The sequence below is a fragment of the Chiloscyllium plagiosum genome, unplaced genomic scaffold, assembly GCF_037043375.1.
Source record: "Chiloscyllium plagiosum isolate Xiang-an unplaced genomic scaffold, Cpla_swu_hap1 HiC_scaffold_8, whole genome shotgun sequence".
Lineage (NCBI taxonomy): Eukaryota > Metazoa > Chordata > Chondrichthyes > Orectolobiformes > Hemiscylliidae > Chiloscyllium > Chiloscyllium plagiosum.
This window is the reverse complement of record NW_028270146.1, coordinates 74,396,876-74,421,427: the sequence shown is the minus strand read 5'-3', so window position 1 is coordinate 74,421,427 and position 24,552 is coordinate 74,396,876. Positions and strand designations below refer to the sequence as shown.

Genomic DNA, 24,552 nt, shown 5'->3' with positions numbered 1-24,552 from the left:
GCTGAGAAGTGGCAGATGGAGTTTAAAGCAAATCTCAGCAGGACTTATACACTTAATGGTAAGGTCCTAGGGAGTGTTGCTGAACAAAGAGGCCTTGGAGTGCAGGTACATAGCTCCTTGAAAATGGAGTCGCAGGTAGATAGGATAGTGAAGAAGGCGTTTGGTATGCTTTCTTTTATTGGCCAGAGTATGGAGTACAGGAGTTGGGAGGTCACCTTGCGGCTGTACAGGACATTGGTTAGGCCACTGTTGGAATATTGCATGTAATTCTGGTCTCCTTCCTATCGGAAAGATGTTGTGAAACTTGAAAGGGTTCAGAAAAGGATGTTGCCGGGTTGGAGGATTTGAGCTACAGGGAGAGGCTGAACAGGCTGGGACTGTTTTCCCTTGAGCGTCGGAGGCTGAGGGGTGACCTTACAGAGGTTTACAAAATTATGAGGGGCATGAATAGGGTAAATAGACAAAGTCTTTTCCCTGGGGTCGGGGAGTCCAGAACTAGAGGGTATAGGTTTAGGGTGAGAGGGGAAAGATATAAGAGACCTAAGGGGCAACTTTTTCACACAAAGGGTGGTAAGTGTATGGAATGAGCTGCCAGAGGAAGTGGTGGAGGCTGGTACAATTGCAACACTTAAGAGACATTTGGATTTTTATGAATAGGAAGGGTTTGGAGGGATATGAGCCGGGTGCTGTCAGGTGGGACTAGATTGGGTTGGGATATTTGGTCGGCATGGACGGGTTGGACCGAAGGGTCTGTTTCCATGCTGTACATCCCTATGACTCTATGACTAAGAGAATTGTGTGTGCTTCCAATGAAAACTTCTCAATGAATGCTTATGTAAATGCTGAAGAAAGACAAGTGCTGGCTCGATAGTGAGCCTGTATACAGACTGCTGTGATACTCCAAATATGAGCATGGGGAATGTCCACTGATCTTCTATGCAATGAATAATTCAGTGACTACTGGAAATTAAGTTTATATTACTTGAAAAATTTCCAAAAGGTATGGCATTTTTTAACATCAAGCTCCTTCATTATCTTGTACGGTTCAACGAGATTACTTCTCATGCTTCTAAACTTCAAAGAAAATAGACCCAATTTACTCAACCTCACATCATTCAACAACCCATGTATCCCAGGGGTGTATTAATTTTTGTTTGAGAAACAAGTGAGGTACTTTGCTCCACTGGTGGTTCAGAATTAGACTGTTCTCACCTGTGAAAGGTGTTCATCACCGCCTTCAATAAATCGGACAAGGAGGTTATCAGTGTCATCGCCACTAGCCACTCCCGATTCACTGACACATTTCAGTAACTGTCTGATTTGACAGAACTTGCGATTTTGCAGTAAATGTTTTGCAGTTTTGTCATATACAGCAGCAGCATCCAACTGAAAGGCCTGGCTCAGAAATAAAAATAAAAATAAAAATGAAATGGAGCAATGCAAAGACAGTCAGCAAAAAATCTTACAGCTCTTTAAGAATGCATTGGAATTTGGAAATGTACATTCCTTTGACTGAATTTAAGATGTTAAGACATGTGAAATTACAGTCAGAAAGAGGAACATGACAAGCATGACAAGGGTATTATCAGTGAAGTGGAAGAGATGTAGCAGAAACTTTTAAAATTAAGAGTTTTATAGGAGGAATAGGGGATGACTATTGCCTCTGACTGGGAAATTTGTAATGAGATGTGATCAATTTTAGAAGTAAAGGGATGAGAGGGCATAGAAAGGTTAAAAATTCCTTTACCGAATTACTAGAGCTTGGAAGGGCTTGAAACAGTGAATACATGAGGCCAAGATCTTTGAACATTTAAATGAAAAGCAAGTACACATTTGAAGAGGCTGTGGGGCAAAAGCAAGAGAGTGTATAAACTTTAGCTTGTTCCAGCTGCAAGTTAGCACAGATAGAATGTATCAAAAGGCTGTAAACTTCTATATTTTTCACATTCTTCTACATCTGACTGTATTTGCTACATACATCCCCATTGTCATCTACTTTAATCCTGCAATGTTTCACAGTCATTGTCAACAATGGTTCTCGTGCCCTTCCCCCATCCATTCCACATATTGTTTCCTCAGTTCAGCTCATTTGTGAATACAGTAAATAAAAGTACTTCAACATGACCTTCTACTCACATATCTTTCCAATCCAATCAACTATTCTCGTTATTCTGATACTTTACATTCTGCCCTAACCATCATTCTGTTAACCTGAACAAATCTTTCTTCATTGATAAGATGTGTGACGTATGACCTTTCTTTTACATCTTCCTATGGATTAGGTCTGATTAACTCAAATTTCTCCAAGTCCTTAGCAATGTCCCCCTCTGCTACAGATTCTGGTAGCCTACAAATGACCATCGTTGCCTTTAAGCTGCTTGGGTGTGGAGAATTTCACATAGTGCAAACAAGTCACAAAAACAGTGGACCCTTTTCAGGTGCCTGCTAAATAATTTACACACAACAAATTAAAAACGAGTAGGAATATTTCTAACAAGTATCCTGGAATATTCTGTGGTTTTTTTTTAAAGTCATAGCCTCCAGTATTCCCTCCCTAGCTTCAGAATCCTACCACATTAAGCGCTGCATCTAGGTGATTTGATTCATTCAAGACAGAATACATTCTTTGATGCAATCTTCTGTTGAATTTTGACTGCATTCCACAGACCTCTGGTAACTGCACAACTTCTTCTGGACAAGCATGCATACAGTACTTAGCTAACGTAAATTCCAAACATCATTCTCCACTGCTTGTCTGCCTCCATTATCTGTTAACAGCTCTCCTTTGCCTGTTGTCATACTACAAATGTGGCCTTTTTAAATCTTTATGGCCCTACACATTAATTCTTTGTTTCATGCTTTAACTCTATTTCCCTTTATCGTAAATTTTCACATTTTTATACTTGTTTTGGATTTCCTATTCATATGTTAAATATACTTTTCTTCAGCTTAAAATTTGATGGCTTCACCATGTCGATCCATTGTACCCAAAGACACACTCATGCTCTTTTGTAGAACAATATTTTTAAAGCAGCTGCCTTTCCTCTACAGTCAGTTCTGCTATAACGCAGTAGTTCTGTTCTTGTGCAACGCTGTGTTATAAGAAAGTCATGTAATAGCAGCACCATTTAAACTATTGGGGCCAGAACTGCATTATAATCAATACATGTTTTAAAAGTTAGTGATTTGAAACAGTGTCCCCAATTTGTCAATTGTGTTATAGTGAATTTGCATTAACAAAACGTGTGTTATAGCAGAATGACCTGTACTCCACTGCTAAAAGCATTGCTCCATACTGAGATAAGGTGTCTTAGCTTCCAGCAATTTCACCCCGGGGGCAGATTGTTTAAATGTTGATCTAGACTCGTAGTTGTGCCAGAAAAACTCCACTTTATCTCATTCTTCAATGAGGACTAACTGCAGCAATCTATCATCTGCACTGCTGAGATTAGATCAAGCAACTCAAAGAATAGGGGTCAAAGCTGAAACATTCAGAGCCAGAGAGCTCAGGACATCAAGGGAGCTATGACAAAAGCAAAATAATCTGCCTGACATCTGAGATGCAAACAGAAAATGTTCAACATACACAGGAAACCTGGCAGTATCTACAAAGACAGAAAAAGAACAGAAGACCATAGGGATTGGCAATGAGACAAGCAAAGTAGCAAAAGATGCATTGATCTGAAAGAGTTAATGAACCAGCCTGAGCACTTTCCATTACGATAGGGAACAACTTAGCATCTCAAAACAAAGATCTACCACACAGCTTCCTCAGACTCTGCATCAGTATAACTTGTACTTCGTTGTTAACATACTTGTTTAAGACAAGAGCTTCTTCTCATTAGATCAGTAAGGTGCTTTTATTTTCTCTCTATCACACCATACCATGTAGATCCCTACTCTAAAACAGGATGGTGGCAGCAAACCTACTCTACTGTGAGCAATAGTCTAGACAGCCTCATACAATGTAGTGATCAGTGATGAGGATTGCTCATACAACATACAGGAGATATGAATTGTAGGATCCTGAATAGCTGCCTTCCAAAAGCCAAGAATATGTGACAGAAACAGAGGCAAAATGTCAAATGAGCAAAGATAAACAAAACAAAATGGGGACACAAGTTATGACGTTGAATTCCTGAACTCATTGCAGAATGCTCCAAAATGATGTGTGGGGAAAAAAGCTTTTTCATTACCTGAATAACTCTGAAAGATATTCCAAAGCCTTCTTCAATATTTTTGCCACCAAGGAGAACCTGCAGGACAGAACATGAATACCAGCATCATTTAATTGATAACTAAATCAATACAATGTGCTTCTGTGAATAATGCTTCAAAACACACTGTATCAAGATAACGCACCTTGCAAGCAACTTCCATCTTCATTTTGGCATTCCCAAAGAGACTGGCAGGGGGTCCACAACTCTTTGAAGTCCCCGAGTTTTCACAACGATGCAAGAATTTGGTTACTTCAATCTGCAGCTCAATCGTATTCATGTACCTACAAAACGGCTCTACTAATTAAAAGTTCAAAATACAAATAACACCTAGCTCTGGAGTTATGTCTGGTTTACTGGCTTATTTTGGTTTGTGCATTACATGGACACTTAAAATACAATTCAAACTCCCAGAATTCTTTTCTAGATTACTTTGTGTGGAAACAGGCCCTTCGGCTCAACAAGTCCACACTGACCCTCCGAAGAGCAACCCACCCAGACCCATTCCCCTACATTTACCCCTTCACCTAACACTATGAGCAATTTAGCATGGCCAATTCACCTAACCTGCACACGTTTGGACTGTGGGAGGAAACCAGAGCACCCGGAGGAAACCCACGCAGACACGGGGAGAATGTGCAAACTCCACACAGACAGTTGCCTGAGGCAGCAGTGCTAACCGCTGTGCCACCGTGCCGCCCGTAATTCCTTTACTTTATAGAACTGGTATACTACTGAGTTCTATGATGACATGAAGAAAACATGCATTTGTTCTCTTTCCACCACCTCAACTCCACTATAAACAAGTACATCCAAATAGCAAAGAAAGGAACATGTGACCCTCTCTTTAAATATATGCTTAATTATAAGGGTGAAAAATTGATGACCAAATTAAAACCTTTGTGTTGCCAGTTGAACTGATCAAAACCTTTTGCAAATTTGTTCTCAGAAGGTAGGTGATGCTATTAATGCTATAATTATTGCCCAATCTTAATTATTTTAAGATGAAACTGAAAATGTTGGCGAGGAAGATACAGAGATACTTACATCTAGACTAGAAGAGATTGGGGTTCACAAGGAAGAGGTATTAGAAATACTGCAGAGTGTGAAAATAGACAAGTTCCCTGGGCCGGATGGGATCTTATCCTAGGATCCTCTGGGAAGCAAGGGAAGAGATTGCCCAGCCTTTAACATTGATCTTCAAATCATCATTGTCTACAGGAATAGTGCCTGAGGACTGGAGGATAGCAAATGTGGTTCCCTTGTTCAAAAACGGTAGTAGAGACAACCCCAGTAATTACAGGCCAGTGAGTCTCACTTCAGTTGTTGGTAAAGTGTTGGAAAAGGTTATAAAGAGATAGGATTGATAACCATCTAGAAAAGAATAATCTGATCAGGGACAGTCAGCACGGTTTTGTGAAGGGTAGGTCGTGCCTAACGAATCTTATTGAGTTTTTTGACAAAGTGACCAAACAGGTAGATGGGAGTAAACCGGTTGATGTGGTGTATATGGATTTGAGCAAGGCGTTTGATAAGGTTCCCCACAGTAGACTATTATACAAAATGCGGAGAAATGGGATTGTGGGAGACATTGCAGTTTGGATGAGTAATTGGCTTGCTGAAAGAAAACAGAGGGTTTTAGTTGATGGAACATGTTCATCTTGGAGTCCAGTTACTAGCGGCATACCACAAGGGTCCACTGCTGTTCGTCATTTTTATAAATGACCTGGCTGAGGGCTTAGAAGGGTGGGTTAGTAAATTTGCAGATGACACTAAGGTCAGTGAAGTTGTGGACAGTGACGAAGGATGTGGGAGGTTGCAGAGAGACATAGATATGGATGCAGAGCTGGGCTGAGAGGTGACAAATGAAGTTTAATGTGGACAAATGTGAGGTGATACACTTTGGACGGAGTAATCGGAATGCAAAGTTCTGGGCTAATAGTAAGATTCTTGGGAGTGCAGATGAGCAGAGAGATCTCGGTGTCCATGTACACAGATCCCTGAAAGTTGCCACCCAGATTGACAGGGTCGTTCAGAAGGCATAGAGTGTCTTGGCCTTTCTTAATAGAGGGATTGAGTTCCGGAACCAGGAGGTTATGCTGCAGCTGTACAAAGCTCTGGTACGGCCACACTTGGAGTATTGTGTACAGTTCTGGTCACCGCATTATAAGAAGGATGTGGAAGCTTTGGAAAGGGTGTAGAGGAGATTTACTAGAATGTTGCCTGGTATGGAAGGAATGTCTTACGAGGAAAGGTTGAGGGCCTTGAGGCTGTTCTCGTTAGAGAGAAGGTTGAGAGGTGACTTAATAGAGACATATAAGATAATCAGAGGGTTAGATTTGGTGGATAGGGAGATCCTTTTTCCAAGTATGGGGACAGCAAACACGAGGGGACACAACTTTAAAGTGAGGGGGGATAGATATAAGACAGATGTCAGAGGTAGTTTCTTTACTCAGAGAGTAGTAAGGGTATGGAATGCTTTGCCTGCAACGGTAGTGGATTCGCCAAGTTTAAGTGCATTTAAGTTGTCATTGGACAGGCATAAGGACGTACATGGAATAATATAGGTGGGATGGGCTTCAGATTAGTATGACAGGGCGGCGCAACATCGAGGGCCGAAGGGCCTGTACTGCACTGTCATGTTCTATGATAATGTCTAGTTCCACCATCTTGGACTTGAGCCATGTTTGTGGTGACAGAGATTCCATAAATGATAGACAGGGAATTTCTTCATAATAATTAGGACCATTGTCCCTGCTGCTTAGTGCCTTACTCCTGGGGTGATAACTTTACAAATATTGAACAAAGCTTTTTCTAGCAGAGAGAGATTTCAGGAGGGCGGATTTTTTTTTATTATTCTGCAGACAACAAATGGTGCGTACATTATAATTTCCTCTTCAGAATGATATTACAGAGTAAATGCTGCATTAATTGTTCAGAAATAGGTGATCTAATTCACACGCAACCATAATTTTTCTTTCCTCTAAGAAGAATAGAAAACTTCAAAAAATTGCAATAAGTAATTATAGCTACTGATTGCTGGATTATTAAAGCCAGTATGATGTCTTGCAAGAATGTTCAGGATTTTGAGAACTGATATTTCTTGAAAATTGAAAAAAGCTTGTTTGATATTGGTGCCTCTGCCATAATTAGCAGCTACTTCTTGCTTTATTCATTAAGGAGAAATCATTGCTAGCTTTGCATAAGTTGCATTTACTCTCCTAAATACAAGAAAATTAAACCTATTCTTTAGTGTTGACAGAATAGGAGTTATATGTTTATTTGCGTGGGTAGGGGTGTAAATAGGTGTCTATAAGTTGGAGTGGGTAGGTCTCAGAGTAGGAGGGGAGCGAGAGAAAGAGAGAGAAAAAGAGAAGAATGGGTAGGTATGTGCGTGTACATAAGACAGTGAGAAACTAATTATGTGGGAGTTTCAATGTGCATCTTCAAATTTCTAATATCAAATTATTAGTCCTCTGGATTGTTTTTTCATTTGAAGATGACAGTGACACTGTGGTCCATGTTACTGGACTAGCAATCCAGACTATCAGGTGGTAAAGTTCCACCACAAGAGATGCTGGAATTTAAATTGAATTCATTAGCAAATTCATTAAATTGAATTCATTAGTAATAGAAAGCTAGCCTCAGGAATGGTGACCAAGAAACTACTACTGAGTGTTGTAAAAAAAAAACACCAGGTTCATTAATGTTCTTTACAGAAGAACCTTACCTAAGCTGGTCTGTATTAGTTTCCAGACCTACAGCCATGTGGTCAACTCTGAACCGTTCTCTGAAATGGGTCAGCAAGCCATTCAGTTTTACCAAACTGTTACAAAAAGGTGAGATTGCAGCTTCCAAAATGTAACTTACCTCACCTTCTCCAGGTCAATTAAGGATGGGCAACAAATGCTGCCTCACTGTTACACAAAAATTGCAAGAAGGAATTTTCCTTAAAAAAAATCTACCTTGACACATCTGCCGCAGACATTTGCTTGCGAAAAGAACTGGTAACTTTCTTTCTCGACGAACTGCGTTGGGACACTTCCTGCAAGTATGTTTTCAGGTGACCTTTGGCTTCTGTCAGCCAACCTTGATTGGCTCCGAGTTCCCTATAGGAGTCTGCTTTGTGGCTGAAAAACCTGATGCACGTCATGGCTGCTCGCATGTGGTCCTGAAATGAACACATCACACGTGACATTGCTCCATTTACCATTAAAACCCATCTAAAAAGGACCCATCACACAAGTCAAAAATTACAATTACCTTCATAAATTGCTGCAGATCATACAGAATATTGAAAAAACCCCTCATTTGTAAATGTTTGCAAGATGCAATCAAATAGCAACTCCATTTTTCCAGGCTTGGATCCATGTGTTCCATTAAGTTTTCCAAAGCATGCAGTCTGCCACTTTCGTAACTTGGTTTGAAAATCCCTTGCATGAACACCTCTTCAGGGCAAGCCTGAAAAGTAAGAAGCACACACCAACCAAAATGTAAGAAATGGAAACAGCAACTGGAGAAACTCAGCAGGTCTGGAAGTAGCATCAGTGGAGAGAAAAACAGAGTCAACATGAACTATGCTTCAATGTAGTTCTACTGAACTTTAAACAGTAATTCTGTTTCTTCCTCCAAAAATGCTGCCATATCTGCTGAGTTTACCCAGCACTTTATATTCTTATTTTTGATCTCCACATCCACAGTGTTTTGCTTAGATCCAAAACATAAGTCTGTGCTTGATCAGAGCTAAGTTAAAAACAGTGAATTTTGGGTGAAAAACACAAAGCTGCTATGTATCTAAGACAGTTCAAATCAGATGAACCTGAAACTCGCCCCTCCCCAACCCAGTCACCTCTCAGATTATTAATGACCTGCTGTTTTGATGCAGAATATTCTTTTTAATTCAGATTTCCAACTTTCTACCTATCAAGTAGGGAAAAACAGGTTTTCAGTAATCAAGACCACAGGAGCAAGTCATTTGGTCCAAATAGTCAATACCATGCTCCACACAAGCCTTGTCCCATTTTACTTCAGATAATCCTATCCACATATTGCAGACAGTGTGTTGAGTGGTCACGTCAATAGGTCGGTCACCAGAAAAACAAGAGATATTGTTCAACTTTACAGTCCTTCATGTCAAATATGGCTCCTGATTTCCTCAAGATCCACTTATGGGTTTAAAACCTCTCATTTACTAATATCCTTTAGGGAAGAAAGTTTGCCATATTTACCTTGTTTGGTCTACAATTGATTCCAAATCAACCTTAATTGCTCTCTGAATTTGTAACTACCTTCCTTCTAGTTATAACCACTAATTCAAAATTACCCAACAAACACTGTAATGTTGAGATTCAGGAAAACAAATTTGGAAGCTGTTAGGCCAGATTACACCAAAGAATTGATGTAAGAATGAGTTATCTGTAGAATTCTAAATAACATGATGCTAAATGACAATGTTAAATCTCCTCCTGATGTGTCTTCTCATATTCCTCAGCCAGGAAGTCAAGCGGTGCTTGCATTCTGCCTTTGGCCTTAATTAGGAAATCAAACAGCTGAATCCACATCATCTATATCCAGAGTATATCATCATTGCACATTACTAATCAAAGTAATTTTATATGGCATGTAAGCACTGTTGTTTAGGAAAGCATATCTAATTTTAGCAATATCAATGTCTTACCTTATCTAGCAGGTGCTGCAAAGCTTCTCTCATGCAGTTGTGTCTCATATAAAAACTAATAATGGCCAAATTAGTGCCATATGTTTGCAAGTAGTACAAGCACTCTTGGTAAAAGACCTTTTGTTTGATCTTTCCATCTCCCGTGACTTCAAAACCTGTACCGTCACCCTTCAGAACCGTCTCCAATTCTCTCAGTGAGGCAAGAATGTCATCATCCTGCTGTTTAATCACAAATAGAAACAAATGTCATCATCACTGCAACTTAATAGAGTTCCACTTCTACACAATTTGTCCAAAGTAGTTGCCCAATCTAGGGTGAATGATCAGAAATTTTAAACTCAGATTACATTCTTCACAAATCAAGTTTCCTCAAACCCTATAAGGTTGCATTAAAATGTTATGCAGGAAACAGTCTGTAACTGTCCATAGACCCTGATTTATTTAATGAATAGGGCAAGTTTTGGATGATTGTGTCCATTTGTAACCAGAGCAACATCTAAAGATTAAACTGTTCTTAAAAAAACAAACCTTTTAATAGTAATTATTTTTAAAAATACTTCAGTTACTAAATAACTCACTAGAGCACATTAGGTAAATAGGCTCTGTTTTGTGTCATTTTCAGCTATTAGTCACTCTTACTAATAGTGCACCTTTTTAATGATAAAACATTTTCACTGGTATTGACAAAACTGCATTAGGTTCCTGAGCTTCAATATATTAAGATTATTTTTAAATTCCTGGTAAAAGAATTCAACTAGAAAAGCCAACCAATTGCACCAGCCGTGGAAGGTTTAACAGTTATGCAACTGAAGGAACAGGAACATTAACCTTTTACATTCAATTCTCAAAATGGGTTCAAATCTGAACACCATCTCAAACCCAAGAGAACGCTTATTCCCATTATCTTTACTTTGCCAGCAACACAGGTGACAGTAGATATCTATAACTGTCATGTCTAAATTGCCCATTTCCACTTCTTCAAATAGTTTCCTTATTTACTGAGATTTTCTCTCTATTGAAGACATAAGAAACATGTGCTTATGGTTGGCAATTGCTGCCTGAAGGCTAGCACATAAGAACAAAGAACAATACAACACAGGAACAGGTCCTTCAGCCCTACAAGCCTGCGACAACATATTTTGCCCTTCCATATTAAAACTACCTTCACTTATGGGATCCAGATCCCTCTATTCTCTTCCTATTCATGTATTCGTCCAGGTGCTTCTTGAATGCTCCTATTTTATCTGCTTCCACCACTTCCTGTCGCAATGTGTTCCAGGCATTCACCACCATTTGTGCAAAGGTTTAGAGGAAAGAAATCCTCTCCCAAGTACCTTTACCTTATTCAATTCTTGCTAGGCATGGCAAGTTAGCTGAATCGTTCCAAACTGTTTCTTATTCAAACTTTTGCAGAAAAGCTGCTCAGGTACCTTGAATTTTAAAAATTCTACAACTAAGCACAATGTTGCTTCTCTTCAACATCACTTTTAGCCAATACCCAAATTACAAAAAAAAAATGTTAATCAGAGAAAAAGCATTTTTGATTAACAGTTTAGCTTGTAAAAGGAAAATTTATTTCAGAACACAGCACCAGAAACAAAATCTTGTTCTGATGTGTTCCAGCAAGTTTCAGCTTTTAAAATACTTATTTCTACTTTGTGCCTCTATGCTCCATTTTCATTTTTCATCCTGCTTTAAATTAATTAATGAAAGTAAATATGCTGTGAAGACTCCTGACAAAAGAATCCTCCTGAATTATGTCCAAAGTCTACTGATGGCCCTAGTGAGTCTCATTCAAATTTTGCATTACAGAAATGCACTTTGATGACATACTGCCACTTCAGATAATGCTATTTATACTCAAGATTGGAACTGAAACCATTTTATAAAGATAAACAACTGACATGCAACACCTGTAAGTCTCAGGAGATAATTTTAGAATTTAGATTTCCTACAGTGTGGAAACAGGCCCTTCGGCCCAACCATGTCAAAGAAAAATCAATCATTCACAATAACTTAACTTGAGCATTACCAAATTTAACATTTTCAGAAATTAATGAAAGATTAAAGCTCATTACCACTGGCGAGACTGGTTTAACAGAAGTTTCCAGGTGCTGCATTATTTCTTGCAAAAGTGGAGGACCAAGAGATAGTTGATTTCGGTCAAATGGTGGCTTTAAGCAGCGACTGAATTTCTCCCGAGATGCAGATAGGTTTCCCACTTTGAGGCAGGCTAACCCCCAAGCATGCCAGACTCCACTCGGGTCCAGTAGACCCTTAGTAGAGACCTAAAAATTGAAAAAAGTTAGCATCACAATAGAAATGTCCAATAGAAATTGAACAATGGGAATTATCAGTACTCTGGACCGAGTAAAAAAAGTTAGTTCAGAAGCTGAATTGACACTTTCCAAAAATTACACCTCTACTATCAAGAGGTTGGTCCACTTTTCAAGATGCTTAATTTAGAGTCAGAATATTGTGGACTCAAGCCTTAGAACTGGAATTAATGACACAATCTAAAATGAATCACAGAACTGTCATGATGCAGAAGATCATTTGACAGTTTAGTACATTACTGAGGAAGTGCAGTTGTCAGAGATACAGTATTCTGCATCATACGACAGCAAAGGTCTATCAAGCTGCTCAGATGGACATACCCAATGGGACGCTTGGGAGAAGATTGTGAGCGCCAATATTGGATTAAGAGCTCTCCAACCAATACCCACGAGATTATTTAGTCATTTGTCTCACTGTCATTTTTGAAAATTTGGTGTGTGTAAAATCCCGATGCTTGCCTGTAATTTATATTCATATTTCATCTTTAATATAACAAAATGATCCACTTTTTCCACAATAACATTATAAATCCACATTTAACACAATCGGCAATATTACAGCAAAACAACCAGATGGTTGGTCAGATATAGTTTTTAATGAGAGTATTAAAGTAAGACTGAGAGAACAACATTTTGAGGAGTTTAAAGAGAGACTTCCAAAGCTTAAAGCCTAGGTAGCTGAGGACATAGCCACCCTTAATAAAACTAAAATTGAGGATAGTCAAGAAGCAAGGGTTAGATGAGCACAATTATCTTGAAAGACTGTGGGCCTGAAAAATATTAGATATATAGAGGTGAAGGATTTCAAAACAAGGTCAAGAATTTTAAAACTGAGGCACTTCTGGACTGGAAGTTAATGCACATCAAAGAGTTATGGGGATGATAAGGAACAGTTTTGGTCTGAGTAAGACCAGGGCACAGAGGTTAGATGACCTCAAGTTTAAGGAGGTTAGAATGTAAAGACCATCCAGGAGTGATTAGAAATGTTGAGTGTGAACGTAACAAAGGCACGGTTGAAATATAGATCAGTGGTATGATTCCACCATAAGTAAATGTGGAGTTTTGAATATCACTCCAAGAACCTTGTAACAGGGAGACAACATTGCAATAAAGTACTTGTAAATCTTCACAATTATGTTTGTCAGATACTAAAAGTATTTCTAAAAAATAGTCTTTCATTTAAAAAAAAACGCCTTTGCAAACCTCAACAGCCAGTGCATAGTATTCAGTTTCCAAAAGTTTATTTCTCAGTCTTGTGATGGCTGCAGGCTTAAGGATTTGTTCAAGAGAAGGCACATCCTGGTAGTTAGCAGCAACTAAAATCTTCACTACATCCACCTTGCTGATATAGCTGTATGAAGTGATAGAAAGCAAACAATTAATCTCAAAGATATTTCTAGAAAAATTAGTTTATTGAACGTCTTGTTTAATTTCTATTTCTTTCAGGAGACATTCTCATAGAAAGAGATGTTATAGAGATTTTAAAACACATTTGCAAATAGACCAGAACTCAGACAAGTTCTTTGGGGACCCCATGCTGGACATGTGAGACTTGTTGCCTGCAACTCTCCAAGCTGATTATGTTATGCAGTACAACAATAAAAGATCAATGTGTATTGGGGTTCACAATATGCCTGTATTAACATCACTGCAAAACGTTGCTGAAATAAAAATATTGTCACAACTCACAGGGTTACCCAAAATGCTGCAAGAGCAATGAACTAGTTGTGAAATGAGTCACAATGATTACATCAAGAAACAATAGCAACTGTACTTCAAACATTATTGACTGTTCATGGAACTCTGAGATCACAGAATGCTTAAGGATTATACAAACGCTAGCTTTTTCTTTCAGCTGTATTTTATTCAGTTATCACTGAAGTGAATATTTATCTTTTGTTGTCAAAAACGTAAGCAGCATGCAACTTAGACTTCATGCAAAACTGAATGTGATTTTTACCTGTGGCTAAGTAATGCTTCCATAAGGCTTATTTGCTGTTTTTCCAAGTGAGACAAGACTGTCAAGCTAAAACAAAACTGAGCTGCAACTCTCAACCATATCAAGAATAAAAGTTTTGTTCATAGTACATTCAAGAAAACTAATGCTGCTGAAGCTGGATTTAGAAGCATTTCCAGAACAACCACCACTGGTTTTGGACATAAACAAGAAACATTTACTGTCAGCAGAGTTTCTGATTACTCAACCGATTCCTATTTGATCTAGAAACACAGAGAGCATATCATGGGTTGATAAGGAGCAAATGTATAAGGATTGAAAAATGTACTGTGCTCCACATTCTCAAAATGCTAAAAGTTAGATTTGCATTTGCACAGTACAGTACAGGAGACAAGAATGGGCACAAACCTAATCATTATGATGCTTGCTTGTTACAGGATTCAATACCACCAATACACAAGATATTCACTACCAACCTCCTTACCTTATTCCCTTGATGCCTGCAATGATATGGATTAAGGATGGAAAGGATGCAGCAGACAGCAGCAGAGATCGTATAATATTGCAATAAATGGCTATTCTACAACTATCAAAAGGAAAACTTATCAATTTTTGTGTCTTGCTTTTCTGGGAGTGGCCAAATAATACATGCAAGCAAAATACTGAAGCACAGGAAATCCGAAATAAGAACAGAAAACACTCAGCAGGTGAGGCAGCACTCATAGTGAAACAGGAAATGTTTCAAGTTGAGGATCTGATGACAGGTCATCACCCTGAATGTTTCCTGTATTTTCTGCTTTTATTACTCCCAATACTGTGTTTGTTGAGGACAAATCCAGTTGTGGGGTTCCCTGTTAAAAATGATTCAATGTCTCATAATTAACTCAGTGAGCCACATGGGAAAGGGAGGGCACCTTCATATCCTCATATGCAAAATAAACCTAAAAGTGAATGTTGCTGAAAACTGTGACATTTCTGTCTTTTACCCGTTAGGAAACGAGCAAGAATGCCAAATTGTAAACAATCCCAATACTTGTAATTTTCTGGCTCTTGGACAGCCTATAGCTCTCCTTTTTTTTCTCCATTGCAAAGCCTCAACCAGTTAGAATTACCTATCAATCAGCATCCCTTTCTCCTGCAGTTTAAATTGCTGAGATGATGTGAAATTTGTTATAGTTGTGTTTTTCCTGATGAATGCATGATGAAAAACTTTTAACAGCGTATCTAGTCAGCCAGCAATAGTCAAGTTCTCTGTTACCATGCAACTGTTAAGTGGATGCATGAACAACTGTGTTTAAGTCACAGCATGCTGCAGATTCACTGCATCAACTATCAATAAGGCACACTTTTATTACTCAAGAACATATCTTGAAACGTAATATCAATGCTACTCACCTGTCGCAAAGCGCCAGATCTTGGCTCCTTCCTGCTTTCACAAACATCATTTTAGCACTGAAAAGAAGTTGCTTTATGATATCTATTAAAAGGCAAGCATCCACTTCTGGATTTGTCAATGCGCGAGACAGTCTGCTGCAGTGATCTATCAACTGATGGCCACACTCCATACTATTACTGTGCAGGTTCAGGATGGCAATACACAAGGAAGCACTTGGAGCCTGTGAAACATTACAACACCTTTAACATTTTCATTTACTGCACCTCCTAAGCATTTTTTTTTCCTCCTCCTAAGCATTTTTTTTTTGCAAAACTTCCAAACCAAGCTTCAAGGAGGTGAATTGTGGCTTTCAAAATGCCATGCCTTTCACTTCCCTTCCCCCTTGCTATGTAGAAATACCGGAAAATACAATTTATAACAATATAAATAAATGCAAAAGGAACTCTCGGGCTTCTATAGAGATCACAAATGCTAACCAGGAATGGAAACTTTAGGGTAATCGTGTCCCCAAGTGCATGTACTTTCAGAATGCATGTAGTGTATTGCCTGGTATGCCAACTGAACATGCTTCAGGTTGAACCCTGGTCTATGTCATAAGTAATTTAGCCCTGCTCAAAGTAGTGCCTTTCTCCAGCAAGTGATTTGGAAACACTGACATAATTATGCACAGAAATTTACAGATGATTAAATTTTTATTTCTCAGAAGAGGTCATTTAAGAATTTCATCAAATTGTGTCCGATGTTTTTGAGAACCAGCTAGCTCAATGGTCAGACAATGCAGAGAAGGTTCATTAGGCTGATCCTGGTTATGGAGGGATTTTCCTTTGAGAAGGCACTAAGTTGGGCCTTTTAGTTTAGAAGAATGAAAGGTGACCTTATTGAATCATGCAAGATTCTTAGCTTGATAGGGTAGATGTGGAAAGGTTTCTCCCCTTCTGGGAGAGTCCAAGACTCAACGACATAATCGCAGAATAAGTGAATGCCAAAATAACACAGAAATAAGGAGGAATTTCCTCCCTCAAAGAGGACTGAGAAGGTTGGGTCATTGAGGGAGACAGATTTTCAATAAATAAAGGAATCAAGTGTTATGGGAAAAGCAAGGAAAGTGTAGTTGAGGATGATCGGATTGGCCATGACCTCACTGAATGACAGAGCAGGCTCAACGTACTGAAGAGCCTATTTCTGGTCCTATATCTAATGGCTCAAGTCAGATGTTTGTGGATGTAAGTTAACATTTACACAGCAAAAAGGAATGAATGCTACATTATTAGGAATATCTGTTTTTTCAGATGACCCATTAAACCCATGGACCAAGTGAGTACCAATAATCTAAAAATGCCATTTGAGAAAAGAGCAGGGAATTCTCCCAGTGTCCACAGACTACTTATCCCTCAATCAACAAGCTGGTCATACATTCCACTGCTCTTTGTGGAACCACATTGTTGACAACTCTAGGATGCTAGTTGATTACATCTCAAAGTATTTAATTTCTTTATTACATACAGATTCATTCTAACTAGAAATAATGGGAGTAAACTACAGCATGTCAGGCTCGAGGGGACGTAACCTTAAGTTAATATTTTGCTGAAACTATTTAATAAGTGATGCATGTCCATTAACTGTCCTTTGCTGCCACATTGTGAAACACAAACAAGAACATTTTGAGATAGGAAGCAAAACAATAGAATAAAATGACAGAGAAGTCGTTTCCAAGCAATTATTTCCTTACTGGGGCTATATTCACAGTAACACTGCCATGCCATAATTAATCAGCAGTGGCAACATTAAAGCAAGACAGTTGATAGAGACCACTTGTTTTGTTTTGAAGAATTTGCAACGTTTTAGGATTGATAACAGGTTACACCTGGGAAAATACAGCAATATTGTTCTTTTTAAATCCAAATGTCTACTCGCAATGACATTGTGCACCTTAACTCGGTTGAATAAAACAAACAGCATTTACTGAGAGTTACATTTGGTGCCAGAGTTAAACTATTGTTATACAGGCTGTGGAATTTTTCTTCTTTATTCATTCACAGGATGAGGGCATAGCTGGCTAGGCCAGCATTTATTGCCCACCCAGAATTACCAAGAAGGCAGTTAAAACTCAACCACGTTGCTGTGGGTCTGGAATCACATGTAGGCCAAACCAGGTAAGGATGGCAGTTTCCTTCCCTGAAGGACATTAGTCACCCAGATGAGATTTTCTGACAATTGACAATGGATTGATGGTAATCACTACATTATTAATTCCAGATATGTATTGAACTCAAACTCCACCATCTGCCATGGCAGGATTCAAACCCTGGTCCCCAGAATGTTATCTGGGTCTTAGGATTAACAGTCCAGTGATAATACCAGTGAGACATTGCCTCCCTAGTGCTGTGATATCCTAATAAAGGCACTATATAAATTCAAGCTGTCTTTCCCTTTTTGGTGTCTTTTGAAGCAATGTATATTTTAAATGGTTGCAAAATGCATTTCAGGTCTTTATTAGAGTCATACAGTCATAGAGATGTACAGCATGGAAACAGACCCTTCGGTCCAACTCACCAGCATGCCAACCAGATATACTAAATTCATGTAGTCCCATTTACCAGCATTTGGCCCATATCCCTCTAAACCTTTCCTATACTCTAAAACAGATTTTGTAACAATCAGGTTCCCCTGCAACAAAGTACAAGGAAGTTATGTGAAGTAGGTTGTGAGATTTATATATATTTTAACATCATTTATCCTTACAGTTTGGATTTTTGAATCAGCAGCATATGTTTTTTTTTCCCCCCCCCCCCGAGTCTCCCTGAGTTTAATGACTTTTTGTAAGTATTTCTGTAGACATAGCGATTTCTTTTAAATTGATTTAAGAGGGATAACGACTAAAAGGCTTTTGCTTACATTGACTGTGTGTTTTGACCGAACAGGATAAACAGGTTTCGGTTAGAAGCTTCCAGACTTCTTGTTCTTTAAGCAGAGAGATAACATTCATGGCTTAAAGCAAAGTTTTAGTTTCAGTCTATGGCATTTCTACAGCAGTCTTAGATGAAGATTAATATGATTGATGGAGAAGATAATAAAAACAGATTACCTTAAAGTAAGTAGTTTAAGGATTGTTCCAGACCGTTAGCATTTGGGTAAAACCTTGGAGAGGTTTTTGAAGATGTTTAAATTCAGGTGTTACAGGAAGGCGCTTCTAAATTTTTCAGACTGGGAAGTTCCAGTTAAATTTAGCCAAGAAAGATGATAGGCAAGGAGATATTCTCCCTCCGGTCTGAGTTTTTCAGGGGTACTTTTGGATCTTTAAAGAATTCATGAGATTACTGAGAGTTTCAGACTCTAAGTTCATGTGATATTTAAATATTTTGATTTATCCTAATCCTTTTGCTTAATAAACTTCCATTTTACTGTTAAAATCCAATCTTCAATACTGTGCATTTCAGTGACAGACTACCTCATTAAAACCAAAATAAGAAAAAAAAACAATAAAAATGACCTTGAGCATGCCAGCTTTCAGTCTGGGATGTGATTTGTATAATATCATCATCAGGTGAGATTCCAAAACCAAGTCAACAGTTTTATATCTCTCACCTGCTCATAGAAAAACTCACTACGTTCATTCTCATTGTCTTCTTCATTCAGAGTCAGGTTCCAATGTACTTCTGACTGTCGCGGCATCTGTAGTGCTACAGTAAGATCCAAATCACTATCACCACAATTTATGGGATCTATTGCACAGAGATGGAATTATACATGTAAGTAACTAAAACTGGGAAAAACAAAGAAGAATTTTTCTCAAACTATCAAGTTCCAGTTACTCACCTTCACCTTGATCGAGTTGTACATTTTCACTATAGGAAATAAAAATAAAGAGTGAACAAAATTATAAACTAATTAATAGAAGATACAAACATATGGTATTGTAAACAGAACTGACAAATGTCAAGACTATTCTCTAAACAAAGCAGTTAAGATGGTACACTGCAATTTATAGACCAATTACTCATTCACTTTGTGAATAGATTCAATTCACAGAAGAGCAGCATGAAAAATGTGCACATTTTTAAAAAAAGTGAATACCATACATTTTTAAAAATCCAACCACAGTTTCTGGAGGAAGTATGCATGTACTAGTTTCTACTGGGGGTTACCAAACAACTGTTCCAAGAGGAATAGCGACCACCATCCTTAAGGGTGGATTTGCTCTTTAGTTATACCAGAAATGACATTAGTGTCACCAATAACAGTCACTGAGCTTGACCCACTCCAGGAAGAGAAAGGGGGTATAATGCGCTAAATACTTTTACAGGGACATTGCTGAACCAGCAAGGTTACTTCTTGGCTGACAAGACGATGAATGTGTTCAGATCACCAATCTCATTTCTGCTCACCATACATTAGGCAGGCCTGGAAAAACTCCATTCCTGTCCCTCAACTGATTCATTGATCAGCCTTCTATTCCGAAAAGTAAATCTGTAAGAAACTTGTATTATTTTCATTTAGACTGGGGGGTATCAATACTTATTAACCCATTTGAAAATGGGTCCTTCGACCAAAACCATTAGAGAACCATTAACCTAAGATAGTCATTAATTGCAGCAGGCACTCCTAACTTTGAAATCTTTAAATAACCATAAACAGGAACACTAAAGCTAAGCATTGTAACAGGCTTAAAATAAGAAATATGAATACAATGAGCAATATTAGTTTTATTTTTGTTAGTAATTCTTCACCAAAACGTTTACAGAAGTCAATTTATATATATAATCCATTTCTTACTAATCGGAGAGACAGTGCAATAATGCATTCCCATGGTCTTACTTCCATGGAAAATAAACTGTCAATCCAATAGAATTTTTCAGACGTAGGGCTGGAACAGATTTTCACCAAGCTTTCACAAAGAACAAGATACAGTTGACCTCAGAGCACTTCAGAAGTAAATACAAATATCTCCCTAACGTTACTCATATTGAGTAAAGTCGCCATCATCCCAGAGGAGCATAGGGTGGCTTTATCATTTAAAGAGATGATGGATGGTGAACTCAACCCAAGAGTCACAATGCCACAAGTGAAGGCAAAGGTTGAGTCGGCTATACCTTCATGGTAATCTCAGCCTGTGAGAGACTGTACCCACACTGTTGGCATTACTCTGCATCATAAACCAGCCATCCAGTTAACTGAGCTTTCATATTGAGTATTGTTGAAAAGAGATCCTTTTATTTGCAGCTCCAGGATAAATTGCAAGAATATCAATAAAGGGGAAACACATGTGTACTTCATGCAAGGAGAGTACAATTGTTTGACAAGTTGCTAAAGCCACATCCAAAATCCATACTGCATCTGAGAAAAGACTTACTTCCCATGATAATAGCTGTAACATTGGTCACAAACTCGTGCTGGGTTCTCTCTGCACTTTTCAACAACCATTTTGTTTGTAGAACAGGACTGACAAACAACTCGCCCACAACGCCTGCAGTGATGCCGTCGATTGAACTAGCCAAAAAAATGAAAGATTAGATTAGATTCCCTACAGTGTGGAAACAGGCCCTTCAGCCCAACAAGTCCACACTGACCCTCCGAAGAGTAACCCACCCGAACCCATTTCCCTCTGACTGATGCACTTAACATTATGGGCAACTTAGCATGGCCAATTCACCTGACCTGCACATCTTTTGTGATTGTGGGAGAAAACCGGAGCACCTGGAGGAAACCCAGGCAGACACAAGGAGAACGTGCAACTCCATACAGACAGTCGCCCGAGATTAGAATCGAACCCGGGTCCTTGGCGCTGTGAGGCAATGGTGCTAACCACTAGGGAATCATTGTAGCACATCCTTCCCTTCATATACACATTTTAATAGTGGTTGGCGTATAATTATTAACAGTCATCCATGGCTGACTTTCCCTTTCATGGTTTTATGGTCTTGAGGTCACAGTAACAATGCCTGACAGAGGTTGGAGAACTCAACATAGATTAGAAGTTGCAAACTTTGGACCTTTTTGTTGTTAAGCTGCCTTTACTGACAACAGAGATCAAAAGTCCGGAATTTGCATTTACAAAAGTTGAGATAAACCATTAACAATAGAGGAGGCATGGTCCAAGAAGGTGGGTCAGAGACTATTCCTAACAACAACTTGCATTTCTATTACACCTTTAATGTAACAGAAGGCGCAAAGCAGTTAACAAGAATTTAATCAATTCCATCGAGCCTCAGAAAGAAACATTAAAATAGATGAAATGAAAAGCATAGTCATTCAGGAAAGTATTAAGGTTTAATGTTGTGTAAGCAAGCATAATATTATGGATGTCAAGGAAATGAAGATATTTTTCTGATAAAACAGACCTACAGACATTTGAAACTTTATAACTGGGAACATGAAATTCCTACTATGGTGCAGCTTTTTATTGCAAACATCTTGCATTTTGCCAGATTAACATTGCTGATTGAAGCACCGACTGCAAGATGTCAGAATCTTTAACTGTAATTCGGAGGCAAAAAATAAACTCTGAGGCTTGCAACCCAGGAAAATCCATTTCCTGGAGGCAGGTCACTACCTAAATGAACCAAACTGAATCAATGGCACTCAAACATTATCCTACAAATGCAGCTTCACTGACAGAAGCTCAAGGGGTAGGATTTTTCAGATGGAGGGACTTCCCATGGTGCCAGATTAAGTTGATGCTGGCAGCCCTGAAGGTTTGTAATGGCCTCAGCAAGTGGATTGGCTGCATTTGGGAATCCCACCCCCTCATTGAGAAGGAAGCCCTCCTTCAGAGTGTCAAGGGATCTGACTGGCTGGCGGTTCTCTCATCCCGAAAGTGCCCAGCACTCATGCCCATTCTTCAATCCCTAAATTTCTCAAGTTGGCCTCAAAGTTGCTGGTGAATGGAAAGCAGTCCTGAAGGGGCCTCATTACGGCAGTATGTAGGGAATGATGAGCAACAGGAGGAAGCCATCTTAGGCCACACCAACTGCTGCAATTTTTCAGACAGGTCCGTGGATATGCAGCAGGAATCCCATACCTACAGGGCAGAATGAAATTCCATGCAAAGTGCAAAATATACCTACATATTCCTCAGGAATAATACAAATAAAATGAAAACACATCAGACGTTCATCCCATTCGAATAGCAAAATAACATTAGTGGAAGGTTTTGCAGCCATCTCTCAAAACCACTAGACTAAAATTTGTTACTCAGTTATAAACTCTTCCCTTCATTTCTTTCAACTGAAATCTGCTTCCAATAAACATATTGCTGCTTGGCATTTTCAATTTGAGAGAATAATAGTTATCCAGCAAACAGTGGCTGTTAACTGTATGAACTTAACATACACCGAATGAATATCCAGGTCGAAAACATGAACTCTAAATAACTTGTTTTGACCAGTTTTGTGGAAGTGGAGCCAAAGTTAGGCACACACATTCTCTGGAAGCTATTTTATTTTATTATTCCTCCAGTTATTGATCAATTTGGTCCAAATGTGATTATTTTTAGTGTTTTTCACCTGGTTTTGCTAAACTGCTGCATTATCTGTCTCTGAGGAGGAGTCCTTTGAAACAGGATCACTATGAACAAAGGAGTCACTTTTAATGCAAAAGCTATAAGACTTACAAAGAAATACAGTTCAAACAATTGGGTCTGGGCCAATTATCCTTTTCAAATGGTCTGTGGACATTTATAATATCAGTTCAGGAACAGTGTTATTTTACTTGCTGAGGCAGTGAATTGTGGGCCCCAGTCTTCACTTTAAAACTAAAAAAAAAATTACAGTAATACAAGGCCACTAATAAAATAGAATCATGATGCAGTGGCAGAAGAGCACTGCAGAGCTCATTTCTAATTGCCTCCACTATAGTTTATGAAAACAAGTTCTGAGATCAGTTGTTTATCACCACTCAAGTTACAAGAATAACTGTTTCCCCAGAACCAGCCACATGGAAAGGATTGAGCAAATAATTCACAGCACACCTATTCTCAACTTGCAAGCACCCAGAAGCCCACAATTTGAATGGTATATAGTGCTTCCACTATCAATGATAATATATTACTAATCTTGTGGACATGGATGCACTTCTTTTCAATATCTACCATAATTCTGTCCAGTAAATTTGAAAGTGAAAATCCACCAGTGACTGACAAAGGTTAGTTACAGGACAAAGTGTCTGGTGAAAAATTTTATTCTGTAAATTCACTGAAATCACCGAAAGAGAATAATAAATAAAAAGTTCAAAATTTAAAACAGCTTTAGCTGATATTTTCCCTTACCATGGTGAACCTTTCCTTCCCACAGACCATGCAAAACAATGCCTTATCATCCGGGATCCAGTCTTTCTTAGCAGGTGGGATTTCTGGAGGAAGAAATTCACCAATTGATTTTGACGTTCGAAGAGATCCTTCTCGAGGGGTAGTTGGTCCTTGGAGAGAGGAGTTACCTGCAACATAGATTACACTGATTTATCACTGAACAAAAATCAACTGAATCATTCAATTTAAAATTATGTGCAGTGAGTAATGCAGTTTAAGAGTAGAAGTTAAGTTTTACCTTCACAAAACTGGATGCACTGACCAACTTTGAAAATTCAGGTCTCAAAATTACCATTTGTCTGCACATGCATTTCAAACAAACTAATAATCTAACACTTTTGAACACTTATTTCACCCATGAGATCAGAGTTCAAATGTTTAAATGCCAGTTCTCAAGTACCATTCTGATCTTAGGACGAATGCCAAAATGGTTAATATTGGTACCAATGTTGTACTCCTTTCTTGTAAATGTAAACACACAAATACTCAGGCAGCATAAACCATGATGTTTTTCCAATTATATTAAGTATTCCAAGTTTGAAAACTTTCTTAATTTCTTTGTTTTCTTCACTCTCAGAAATAGGCTCAACAACTTGATTGTTTTTCCAAAAGCGAATATTAACCTGATGAATGTATTCTTTCAATTCCATCATTAGAAATCCATAAT

At 38.5% G+C, this 24,552-nt stretch overlaps 1 protein-coding gene across 9 annotated transcripts in view; it reads right to left on the bottom strand.

The window, feature by feature from the left end:
* zfyve26 (zinc finger, FYVE domain containing 26) overlaps positions 1 to 24,552 on the bottom strand; it is a 104,146-nt gene that overhangs the window by 11,756 nt on the left and 67,838 nt on the right. For all 9 annotated transcript variants that reach the window (XM_043697941.2, XM_087989996.1, XM_087989999.1 and 6 more), the window contains exons 28-40: positions 23,847 to 24,013; positions 20,934 to 21,070; positions 19,400 to 19,428; positions 19,169 to 19,305; positions 15,583 to 15,803; positions 13,434 to 13,581; positions 11,973 to 12,182; positions 9,895 to 10,113; positions 8,481 to 8,678; positions 8,183 to 8,388; positions 4,363 to 4,501; positions 4,197 to 4,256; positions 1,213 to 1,395 (exon numbers count right to left, since the gene is read on the bottom strand). In XM_043697941.2, the coding sequence (XP_043553876.2) occupies positions 1,213 to 1,395; positions 4,197 to 4,256; positions 4,363 to 4,501; positions 8,183 to 8,388; positions 8,481 to 8,678; positions 9,895 to 10,113; positions 11,973 to 12,182; positions 13,434 to 13,581; positions 15,583 to 15,803; positions 19,169 to 19,305; positions 19,400 to 19,428; positions 20,934 to 21,070; positions 23,847 to 24,013 (2,054 nt within the window). The remainder of the gene's footprint in view (positions 1 to 1,212; positions 1,396 to 4,196; positions 4,257 to 4,362; positions 4,502 to 8,182; positions 8,389 to 8,480; positions 8,679 to 9,894; positions 10,114 to 11,972; positions 12,183 to 13,433; positions 13,582 to 15,582; positions 15,804 to 19,168; positions 19,306 to 19,399; positions 19,429 to 20,933; positions 21,071 to 23,846; positions 24,014 to 24,552) is intronic.